Source organism: Dendronephthya gigantea, unplaced genomic scaffold, assembly GCF_004324835.1.
Source record: "Dendronephthya gigantea isolate DGI-Jeju-01 unplaced genomic scaffold, DenGig_1.0 000116F, whole genome shotgun sequence".
Classification (NCBI taxonomy): domain Eukaryota; kingdom Metazoa; phylum Cnidaria; class Anthozoa; order Malacalcyonacea; family Nephtheidae; genus Dendronephthya; species Dendronephthya gigantea.
In genome coordinates, this window is record NW_021163126.1 from 166,760 (window position 1) to 179,774 (window position 13,015).

Below are 13,015 nucleotides of genomic sequence, written 5' to 3' on the forward strand. Positions count from 1 at the left end.
GCGGGGTTTATTTCAAAATTCTCCCCCTTTCCCCCACAAATCAATGTTGAGTGATGTGTCATAACTCATTCAAGCATTTAGCATAGATTCAACATTGATTAGGGGGGCGAGGGGGGGAAACGAAACAGAAATATTAATATTTTGTGTAAAAAAGTACAAATCATTCAGAGTGTAGTCGATGGTTTTGGCCAGGATTGTAGCTATGCCACTGTTAACATTAATCCATATACTATTAACAGTGCTTATTATTCCACTATTGTGCATTTTTTTCTATATTTAGCACCAATTTTTGTTAAATGGGAGCAGCATGTTCCATGATTACAACTATTACATTTTGCAGTACAGGTCTTAATTGTATGTCCAATATTGTTACAATTTGAACAAGTGTAATCTCGTTTTGCTCGAGAACATCCAGCAGCCTCTAAATGCTGTACCCGTTTTCTTTTAAAAAATAATTGCTTAATAGCTGAAATACCTTGGTGATTTGTTGATCTAAAAAAGTTTTTTGAGGTAATATCATTGTATTTCTCCATTCCTTGTTGCGTAAATTGTTCAATGTTTCCATAAAGCGAAAGGAATTCTGGAACATGTTGGCTGAAGGCATGCATATATGGGGTGACATCTTTTGTTTGATAAATGCTCAGAAATTTGTTCATCCACATTTTGACTTTTGAATTGAATTCCACTGCCTGATCAATTTCCACATTCTGTTTCAAATCCTCTGTGAGAGTGGTAAAATCATTCCAAATTTGTTGTATTTCTTCAGAATGTGGACAATTTGGTAAAAGAGACGCAATTTTGATATTCTTAAAAAGTTTTTGTTTTTCTGGCCCTGTTAAATCCCTGTATTCCAGCTGTTTCGATTCTTTGCCTACGTAAAACTGAAATGCAATCCCTAGGCTTTGAAGATATTTTTCATATTCAGCCATGTGTTTATATTTTTCCCTTGCAAAATTGTCTGTAAATTGCTTTTTCTTTTGGATTGCATCACATGTTTTCAGTTCCCTAATAAGTAGTTCAATAAGATTGTCAGTTGTTCTGAGGTATAGGTGAAGCATGTCAATAATAACATGGCTTTTACGAATGAATGGAAATAGAGGTTCATGATTACAATTAAACTTTTTTCTTCTGGCAAACTGTTTAAATTTTTTTGTTGTCCTTGCTCTTAAATCTGGATCCAGAATTGACCAAGATTTTTTCATGTTGTACCTTTCATTCTTAGGGCATGTGCACCATATACATGCAAAATCAGCATTTGTACCAACTATACCACACACACATGCCAGGAATTTCCAGTCACCACCAAGAAAATATTCCAGTGGGTAGGTTGTGTCATCAACATTTATGCTTTCCATTCCTGGATTATATCTCTTAAGCTCTCTGCCAATGTTTTGTAGCTTTCTGTTGTCTTAATAATTGCCAAAAGGTAATTACCCTTCTCACTCATGGATTGATTCTGTTCATTAATAACTGTGTAAGTAATATTTACTATGTTTAATCTTTTTCCAACTTTAGTTCCATCTCCACTGATCTTGACCTTAGCTTTTTCTCCAGGAATTATCACACCAACCTCTTTTAGCCTCTTAATTTGTTCAGTAATACCGTTACGAAAACTCATTTGGATGCCATGTTGCTCTCCTGGTGTTAGTTTATGATTCCATGTTTCATTATCTTGCTCAGGCAGGGTGACTCTTTTGAATTCATGGATATTTCATGCCAAGCTTCGTTTGATGTATGAAACCTGTCCTTCAAGTAGAGCCAGGTATTCAGATTATCAATCTCCTCATCTAACATTTCCTCCTGATTTTCATTCACATCATCTTCATTAAATAAAAAACATTCAACTTCCCCAGTGCTTTCATTGTACAATTCAACCTTTGATGGTACAAATCCATAGAGCCCGAGAAATGACAGTCCTGTTTCACATTGTTCTTTCAATTGCTTTTGCACTCTTTTTTGGTGTTGTTTTGTGTAGTTGCTAAATTCTTTCTTTTTACCAGGACCCCTTGTTTTTTTGTTGGATGATAGTTTTGCAATTTTCTTCACAAGTTGCTTAAACTTGCCTTTGTATGCAATTCGGTTTTTACATCAGTTTTCTTTAATAATTCTAAATCCTCTTCAACTTTCGCTCTTTTTACACATTCAGCTTCCAGGGCACTTTCTAGCTTCCTTTTTCCATCACGTAGCTCTACATTTTCTTTCCGTATGTAACCCTCCAATATCAGTTTTATCGTAATGAATACTCACTTTATATGAAGAATTCTTCCATAAATTCAGCAGTTTAATAGACTGTCTGCCACCTGCTTTTTTCGCTCGTTTCATTGCAGAATTCAGTTTACTGATTTTAATTTTAAATACTTGAATAATATGGTTGTTGAGTTTCCATATATACCTGATTTAATGAGGATTTCAGTGACAACCATGGTCAACCAAGAGATATAATCTTGACCATCTAGTTGTTCCAGCTCAGTTGACAATGAGTAAATCAAATAGCTATACGAACGAATCGATGAAGCAATATTTAAAATAACAAAAATTACCTACTATAAAGCTGATCTGCCTGATCATTGCTGCGGAGCGAGCGAGCCTGAAGCGAGCGAGCGTAGCAGCAGTCTAATTTGTGCAGAGAGGGGGTTCTGAACTAAATTTTATTTAGCGCAAGGAATTGTGGTCGTGCGCGTTTTCTATGCGTAGAACACAAATTTTAAACTCGCTCATATCCATGTGCTTTTTTATTTCGATGGACAGGATCAGCTTCTGTTCTATTTTGACTATTCAAGATAAGATATTTTTATCTTTCGTTCATATGTTACGTTTACAGTTGTTACAATTTTAACTTGTATATTTATGAAACGCTAAAAGTATACAATCGATCACAGCTAGATTCATGCTGTATATATAAGAACTATATAAATTCTTCTAGAATATTAAGATGTACTATCCAATTTGCTAATTCGCTTTCCTTAGCAGTTGAGCTGTCAGTGCTGTGAAGCAAATCAAGTCTTACATACAGATGCCTTAAAGTCTTTTTTATCCATTGACATTTGTATTCTTTTGCTGATTTCCATATTTTGCATCAAATGATGTTTCAAGTATGCGGCTTGACGCTTGCAAGTCGTGTTTAATAACATGACACAGTCGCAGATAAAATATGCAATTGAATTGATTGTCTAAATTGCCTGACTGAATCACTCAGATTCGTGCAATGTTTGACTTATTTTATATTAGGTTACTGTAAGCATAGGCATATGTTTTTATTCCTATTTTACAATGAGCTGAATGTTTTTGTTATTTAGTGCTTTTACCGGATCTTCACCTGGTTTCTGATTACACGTCTTCTCGAGCGGGTTCAAAGTTCAAAGTATTACGTGATGTTTTATCACTCTTCACATGAAGCCAAACATTTACATGGACTCTTACGACAAAGACAAATAGCATATTTTAAAAACAAATATCCATGTTACCAAAGAATGTTCTATTTTGTTAAACATGTGCTACTGCAGGGCCTGTATTTTCGCTAGGTGGAATTTTGCGCGCCCAAACAATATTTTCCGCGCGGAAACTGAAAAGTACAATACTATGTCGCTACGCGTGCTAAATTCTAGCCAATATTACTATTATTGTTAATACTCCTGTTGTGATTCGTATGTTAAAATATTTTTAAAACTAGCTGCTTCTAAAGATTTTGACTTCAACGAGCTGTAACTCGCAAGACAGCGTTCTCGCCTTTACCCTTCCACAGCGGGAAAAACACTCCCGGGTCTATCCAACATCGGGGAAATTGGTATTCATGACACTGTAAAATGACTATTTTCAGACGATTTGTTTTTGCCGAGTGCAATCTACAAATCCTTTGGGCAATTGAACATTTATGAATCTTTTCTTTATAGCAAATTTACTCGCGAAATCATAAGTATAAACAAGCCTATTTCAAAACAATTTCGAGATAAAAGTTAGAACTTGATATAGCATATATTGACCTACATATTGACGTCATTGACAGTGTTCTCGCAAACAGGTATTAATTCATGTACAGCCCCAGCGAGTTAACGCTCAATAGAGGTTCGCTTTACGTGTTTTAAACCTGCCATTGCTATTAGTTGAAACGGATTTAGTTTACTAACATTTCATATAACAATTCACTTTGACCCTAAAATGCTCGCAGCAATCCCTACCTTGCAGGTAACCTAGTATATTTTATATACCATCAACTCAGTAACGGAAAATATTGGAATATATGAATAAATAATGTTGTGTTGACTTACTTGCTTATGCAATACACAAACTGCGACGATGTGTCCGTCGAAATTTCTGCCCCGTTTTTGTTTATAGCCGTCGCTATCTGCACAGCGACAGCGAGAATAAGGACAAAATACACCCAGAACTTCCAGGCCATTTTGACGAGCCTAAACTCAATATTTTTTTAAACAATTTACTACCAAAATGTTGCAAATTTTGCGCTCTATTCAAATTTGGCGGAAACTATAGTCATAGACCTGCGCAGTTCGTGCTCACATTCAATCCCCGAGTCTACGCAGCGCGCATAATAGTAAACATTAGTAAAATATTGCGCAATTGATCCAAAACAACTAAAAAATGACGAGCTTTAATTAACTCCAATTGCCGTAAAAATATATTCAAAACACGACCCATAACCTATATTTTAATATTCCAATGGCAACTCATGAATAGCTGGCATGCAGAAACGGCAAGAAGCAAAAAACTACAAAATGTCCTCTTATATTGCGGCAAATCTAGAGAAATATGACCCCGCGTAATACAAGTAGACTTTTTGTTCAGCAAAAGTTTGATATGAAACTGGCGTTTAAAAAAGATTCTGGAGAATCAACTGCCGGTACTTTGCTTGCAAGATTATTGCCAATAATGGTAAAATAACTGCAAAAATTATTCAAAATAGTATCTGAATTTGTCACAACATTACCATTAATTCTAAAACTTGTAGGAAATTTTGAATTTGAACTTTTCCACCAAATAATTTGATTAGGCATTTTCCATGTATCTCTTAAATTAAATTTAGTTTTTTCCAATTTCTTTTCAAAATATAAATGCTTAACAACTTGCACACAATGATTCAGCTGATTCTTATAAGAAGTTGCAGTGTCTAACACTCCCATCTGCAACTTGTCTTGCAATACTTAGGTAATTAGCCAATCTGGAAGCCAATTTAAAATTCTCACAATAACTCATATTACGATTAATGGAATTTTTTTGTGATCTGCTTTGTTTTTTTTTGAATTTTTAGTTGTTAGTTATATTTATGTAAAAAGTCATTGTAATTTTGTTACGCATTATTTTTTTTTATTAATGGGGATAGACATCAAAAACGGTAAACAATTATTCAAAAGTGTATGCCTAAGTATCAATTTTGAATAATTAGCAGGAGACAATGACTATGGAATTATGAATAAGAGTATCGGAAGCTGCACTGTGAGAGAGAAATTCCGGCATGATAACAGGGTGTCAATCTTTAGTCTTAAGTGTGATGTTGGGATTTTGTTGAAGGTGAGACTGTAAGCATCTGTAGAAATAAATGGATAAGGCAGTTCAGGTTTGTGTGAAGTTTAAAAAAAGTTTAAAGAAAAGTAGCGTTGCACAGACTGAGATTTCTTTAATAATTTTCTTGTATGATTGCATGGCGACTTTAGTAATTATAATAACTTGTAGGTACACCACGTAAGTATTAAATACTGCAAAGCTTTCGGTCCGTTAACCCGGACCTTCCAATATTGCACTGATGAAGGTCCGGGTTAACGGACCGAAAGCTTTGCAGTATTTAATACTTACGTGGTGTACCTACAAGTTATTATAATTATTGAGATTTCTTTGTTTGACGTAAAGAGCACTGCCACACAATGTGGACAAGAACAGGAAGGAAGCTACAGTCGAAGTGAAAGGGTTAGGAATTGGACACACGATCGCTTAAAAGCGAAGTACTTGGCAGTAAAGATGAAATTTTACAATGGTGTATGAAAGAGGATCTTATCGCGCGAGAAAGATTATGCGGTCATTGCAAAAAACCAATGAAGCTGATAGAGTGTGATGATCGGTCAGATGGGTACAAATGGGAATGTCGCAGACAAGAAAATGGTAAACGGCACAAGACAGAAATGTCTATTCGTCATGGAAGCTGGTTCGACAATAGCAACATGATGCTTGTAGAAATATTAAAATTTACGTATTGGTGGTGCCGCAAAGTTAAACAAGAGAATATTTGTCACGAGATGAGTATTGCTTCAAATACTGCAGTTGATTGGGACAGCTTCTGTTGTGAAACATGCGAAGTGACACTGCTTGAACGAAAACAGCAAATTGGTGGGCCAGGCAAGGTTGTGCAGATTGATGAAAGCAAATTCGGAAAGAGGAAATACCAGCGCGGCCATCGTGTGGAAGGACAGTGGGTGTTTGGAGGAATTGAAAAAGGTTTTATGGCAGCGGTAGACAAACAAGATGAGGCAACCCTTCTACCAATAATTTTCCAAAACATTGCGAAGGGAACAACCATAGTTTCAGATTGTTGGAAAGCTTATATTAATTTGGAAAAATATGGCTACGAACATCGGTTGGTTAATCATTCTAAAGAATTTGTGAACACTGAAGGATTTCATACTAATAAAATAGAAGGACACTGGAGGCAAGCAAAATATCAATTGCCATCCTTTGGGGTGAAAAAGATTGCCTTTTCATCTCACCTAGCAGAATTTCTTTGGCGATATGAAAATAAGGGTCAGGACTTATTTTCTGTTTTTCTACAAGATGTGAGAAAAATCTACGGAGAATTTAAATAAAGTATAGTAAAAGAAATTTGTAGTTGAATGAATCTGTAAACATTTAAACTTGAATAAAATTTTCATGCATAAATTTTTAAGAAATAAAATATTTCAGATGTATATTGTTTTTGTTTTGACTGCGTAGCCACTAAATGACAAGTATTGTGAATGAAAAATATTAGCATTTCTATAATGACGTATTTAAAGGTTAGTTTCATTTTTTAGAGCCTATGTAACTAGAACCACGATGAAACAAGTAATAAATTACTAGTGGACAGGTATTCTGCAGTCTAGCCGATTCATCTCTTGTGAATCGGCTCTTTCTTTCAACAATATCCTTTGTTGCAGAAGGAGGGACATGGGCTATGGTTGAGGAGATAAGAACAGGGTTACTATCATTCAAAGAAATTTGCCTTGCCACACCATCTGCATCATTAACTCTTCTGTGAAATATTCTGGATATGAGTTGTGGGACATATTCATAACCCTTTTCAACTTTCACAATTTTAATATCTCATTGCCTCGTTCTTGGGTTATACTTTTTTGTCCTGACATCTTGTCCAGATTTAGTCTTTGTTTGGGGAAGATTAATGTGGTAATTCCAGTCAATTGCTGCCAACTGGATTCAAGCAAGACAAATGGATTCAACAAGTAATGTAGCAGAAACAAAATGGTAACTGACTTTTGGTGCATTCACACAACCAGGTGATTGACAGCGAGCTTGAAATATCTCCAATAACAGTGGAAGAGAGCACACAAATTTGCTTTCCTTAACCATCTCAAATTCATATGGAAACTTGTTGATCTCCTCACCCCTACTCAGTTTACGATGAGGTCCAAATGTTATGTGGCTGGTACTGGCAACCTCTGGGATTTGTGGTGAGTCAGGTGTTTTGGGGGATCTTTCTGTTCATCATTAGCATCGTAATCAATGAAACTGTTTGAAAAATATATAAGATATATATATATATATATATATATATATATATATATATATATATATATATATATATATATATATATAAGGAAAATATTATAAGGAAAATATTAAGCAATATATTTGGATAATCAAAATACTGAATAAACAAGAAAAAAAACTCACTACATTTCATCTCCAGATAATATATCATCTGACTCATCATCCACATCTATTTTTGGTTCAGTTGCACTATATAGTTATATGACACATAAAATTGATGTTACAATAAAATGGCAATAAAGACATTTTGTAATGCATTTATCTTACCCACTATCTTCTGAATCAGATTCTCCAAGAACTCTATCAGCATTCAGTTCTGCAATGGCTGGGTGTGAAAGGTTGTGTTGGTGGCTACAAATTAAAAAAAGAAATAAACATTAACCCATTAGTTCCAGAACTGTATTTTATTTACCCCATGCATAATTGCTTTGAACTTTCATATAATAATCTTAAACTATACCAATAGTCTTGTTCAGAGCTGTCTGCAGTATCAGTACTTTCACCCTCATCATCAGTGAATAATGATATGTTCATTTTCGAAGTACTAGTTTCACCCATTAGACTATGAAATTCGATCATGAATAGAAACTAATTTTTTAATATTATTTAGTTATCACCAACATACTCTCAATAATTGCATATTGATAAGGAACAATATAATATTACATAATATAATTTATAAACCTTTTGTGTGGTGACATATGTTCCAAATTGCCTACTTCCATATTTTCTCCTCTATCAAAAATTGGTGATATCGAGGGCAAAATTGGAGGAACATTTACTCGATTATCTTGTCTAGATGGGGTAGATGTTTTAATGACGCCTAAAAAAATTAATCGCATTTTATTCATTATTTTACAAGAGGCGGCATTGACCATAGCATAAAGATAATTATGTAAATTTTGAGCCAGTTTACTTTGTATATTTGACACTATGTTTGCGCTCTCGCTCTCGGCCTGCATTTTCAATGTCTGATCTAAAGGAATAAACTGTATTATTAAAAATATACATATCTGCTGAGAAGCAACAGAAAAATAAAATATATGCACCCTTCTGCGGTATTCTAATGACAACAAATATGCGGCAAATTCACTGTCGGTACTTGAACCGTATCCAGCCTCATCTTTCGTGTCTTTCCACGATTTAAAAATCGTCAATGAAAAATAAACTTGTTTATGTTTACGATTCCAAACAGTTTGCGCGCTGTTAGAACGTTCGTATTTTCTCTTACGCCCTGCATTTATTCGCTTTCCACCGTGCGACGTGCCAAGTGCGGCCACCATCTTTGATTTACAAACTTGAAAAAATACAAGTGTAGAATTTCAAGTTTGTGATGCGCAGCAGGGATGCGCACAATGTGACACTGCTCCTTTAAAAGCTTCATCATTTGGAAACATATGCTTCTTTATAACCGCTCTTGAAAGCTGTAGAAAATCACCAGAGATATCGCTGGCAAGGGAACGATTTCCAGCATTTTTAATATAGGTATTTGTTACTTAGTGCACTTTTACCAAGAGTTCCGCCACCATCTTGAAAACTTATTACTGCTTTTGCAAGATTCCGCTGAATAAAACGCAGGTGCAATGAATTCGAAGGTGCAATATTTTGTGTCATTCTATAGGTGTGCCCTAGGAATTTAGCAGACTAGCTTGGCATTAAGCTTGGGAAACCTAATAGATTTAATAAATCTGGTGGGGGGGGGGGGACGATTGGTAATGAAAATTGACCTATGAAAATTTGACTAACTGTGAAGAATAGTTGTATTATAATTACATGATAATTGAGTTGTAAATATGGTAATTAATTAGGGGGATATAAAAACTGTGGAGAGAGTTTAAATCTGGGTCAGAGAGTTGAGACAGGACAAGTCAGCAAAGCGGTCCTAAGAGTTATAAAGAACATTTTGAGTGGAATAAGCAGAGTATTGGGGTGAACCCGTCTAGAAATTACTACGCTATATATATATTTGATAAAGTTGAAGTAAAGCCTTGAGAAGATATATTTGATAAAGTTGAAGTAAAGCCTTGAAAGTCAAGTATATTGAAGCGACAGGATTACTGAAGCAAAACCCAGAAGTGTGGTGAAGCTGAACAAGTCAGTGATGCAATAACCAAAACCGATAAAAAAAAACGTAAGAGACGAGGGTTTCCCTGGGAATCGCTTGGTGATACATTGTAACCAAAGTGTTGGGGCTAGACGAAGAAACAAGACGGACACTCTCTGGAATTAGGGTTTGTTTGAAAATACTGTAGAAAAATAATAGTTAGGGGTAGTTAATTAGAATAAAGGATTTTATTAATTATTAGAATACTTTTGTTGTTTTGGATCAGCGTTTGCAGCGCCCAAATCCACAATAGAAATCGTCACAATTGGTGGCAGCGGTGGGAAAATCAAAGCTGCAAAGGGTTGTTTTTATATTGTACCTTAAAATGACTTACTATAACAACCGGCAAATAGACTCGTTAAGGGATGAGTGTAATAAAAGACACATAGTTATAAACTCTAAGGACGGAGTTAAGACCTTGGCTGCCAGATTGCATACAAACGATATAAATAAGGTGGTTGACATGACGGACGAGGCACAGGCATCAAATATACATGATACCCAACCTGGAGAGTTTGAGAATGACAAAAATATACAAAATCTTTCAGATAGCCTGGGTAAATTGCATTGTGCCGGTGATTTTAAAACGAAAAATGAGGGTGAAATTCCCGGGGACAATGAGAAAATTAATTCCTTAGAACATGAGAGGGAAGAGAGAGAAATCAGGAGGGAAGAGAAAGAAATCAGGAGAGAAGAGCGTAGACAGCAAGCAAGATTTGAAGAGAGAGCTTGGGAAGTAGAATTACAGAGGGAAAGAGTTAAGACTCCATTGTTTTCCGAACACTCGGGAAAATTTGTGAAAGTGCAAGAAATGTGCGAGAAATGCGCAAGACCGAAGATATTGAAACTAAATTGCTGGTCAACTAAATTGCTGGTCAACATTGTCAGATGTCTCCATCATCTTTCTCTTCAGTGCTAGATCCTCCCTAGCAAGATAAAGGTGTTGTTTGTTAACAGAGATCTTTGTATTCATCTTTTTCTCTTTTTCATTATTGAGATATGTAGCAATCTTTTCTCTTTTGTCAATTGGATTTTGTGCTTTGGGTGTTCCTTGTGTGCCCTCTTCTTCCCCGGATATGCCAAACAGTGATTCCATTTCATCATCGCTGTTGACAACAACAGCATCTTTGCACAAACAAAGATGACTGTGACTTGTCTTTTTCACTGGATTTGTTGTTCTTTTCATGGGCTGAACTTGAATCAATTCCACCTGAATTAACATAAATGTTTACCCCATTTACTAGCAGTATTCTACCACTGATGAGTATATAGTCATCTGTTGTTTAATAGCAGAGTAAATACTGATATAGGACATATTTGAGTGCATTGCCAGCTAAAATCAACTAAACTAATGCAATAATTAATAATACAAATATTCTCAATAGCAGTGACTGAATGACTGTTTGTTCAGAGTACTATTTTATACTAGGAAATAAATCATAGTATGCGATAGAAGCGATGAATAAAAAGTATCATTCAATACTCGGCGATAAAAAGCAAAAAAATTGTAGTAAATAATACTGAATGTACCTTCGATACTTTTTGTCGAAGGGGCCTCTACCCATATGTCGTGGCATAAATCATAATATGTCATCATGATTCTACCTCCCCCGCTTCTTTTCCCGCTGTCGACTGCCTTCTTAAAATTACCCCAAATTGTTTTCAACTTTGCTGCAATTCGTTCTTTCGTAATTTGCTCCAGGGACTTTGACTTGGGATAGTCTGAATTTGGTTCTTCGATTTCGCCATCTTCATCAATTTTTGCATAGTGTTCAACAAAAATTTCTCTAATTTTTTCGTATTTTGACTTAACGCTTTCCCAATCTGTGCCTTTGAAAAGACAGTTGGAAGTAAATATTTTAACTGACTCAATCAACAGTTCGAGTTCGGAGTCAGTCCATGTGAAGAGTTTTTCTTTGACACGGCAGACATTTTGCAGTTTTGCTGATTCTTTCCCAATATTATATAGGTCTGTATGGCGGGAAATCGCCATTGATTCCATGACAACGGCGAAGATTTACGGAGCTTTATGGGTCGTGGTGTGAAAACTAATCTGGTATGAAAATCAATCCGGTATAGTGTAATTGAAGCCTAATAAAAATACTGGTAAAATTTGAAGAAGACTGTAAATATAGGTATAATTTAAATACCTATATTCCTATTATTATTTATATTTTTTGTGATAGTGTCGTTGATGGCACCAGTCCATACAATGAACCAATGTTCCTGGTGTTTTACAATTCCCTTGCAGAGTTTTTAGGAAAGTTCTGCTTCAACTGCAAGGCTGCAAATCCAAGGGTTCAGGTTAAGAGGATTGGATCAATGGTTACCTGTTGTTCAGGCTTGTAGTAAATGCCTTGTGGAAAACTTTATATGGAGAAGTCAACCTATGGTAATGGGAAGATGTCCAGCTGGAAATATCAGTCTCATTTACATGGGTAAAAATCGGCACGGGTGCTGCTCAAGAAAACTGAGCACTGATCGTTTACACTTGCATTTTGACGGAGTTTCGTTGGATTGATAGCACGGCAAGAAACTGGCATGGCCTGGATAGTTAGCTGAGCCTGCTTGTTGCTTATCCAGTTGAAAGACGCATGGCCCATGCGTGTACGCGCTGATATAAGCGTTATCAGTATGGCAGCCATTTACTTAACTTTTAGGATTAACCAGAAAAAGTCAATCAGTTGGAATAAAATCTGACTTTGTTGAACAAATGAGTTCACATTCTAGCACAATGTAATGTGAGAAGCCATGCTTCTTCTTCAAGTCAACATGAGAAGTCATTTTGTGACCACATTCAGGGCATTTTAAAACTTCGTTAAACACGCCAAATAAAATTGACATGTCCATAAATATAGTTCCTTCATTTTCTGAGCCCATGAAAGCAGAGTTCTTGCCAAACCGTCCCTCTATATCGCCAATCTTCGTCTTAGAAGGTCCGAGATTTTCATTACTTGATACGCCATCTTTGAATTTTTTGGTTTGTTTCTGCCAAGCAACTCTTGCCCGTTTTCGCTTCCTATTACGAACATTTCCCATTTTCGTACGGGAAACCAGAAACAAATAACTAAACCAAACCAATATTCAACAAACAAATGTAATTTGCGACTAAATATCGAGGAAAACGGAAGAATTTCGTACAGA

General features: G+C 35.6%; 1 protein-coding gene across 1 annotated transcript; it reads left to right on the forward strand.

The window, feature by feature from the left end:
* The first annotated feature begins 5,987 nt into the window (after window positions 1-5,987).
* On the forward strand, window positions 5,988-6,806 carry LOC114535323. The gene has a single exon (XM_028556687.1). It carries the CDS (start codon window positions 5,988-5,990, stop codon window positions 6,804-6,806), a length of 819 nt encoding a protein of 272 aa, XP_028412488.1.
* The last annotated feature ends 6,209 nt before the right edge of the window (window positions 6,807-13,015 follow it).

What these genes read in the sequence shown, in the direction of transcription:
- LOC114535323 (XM_028556687.1), top strand. Translation starts at nt 5,988, where the DNA reads ATGAAAGAGGATCTTATCGCGCGAGAAAGATTATGCGGTCATTGCAAA.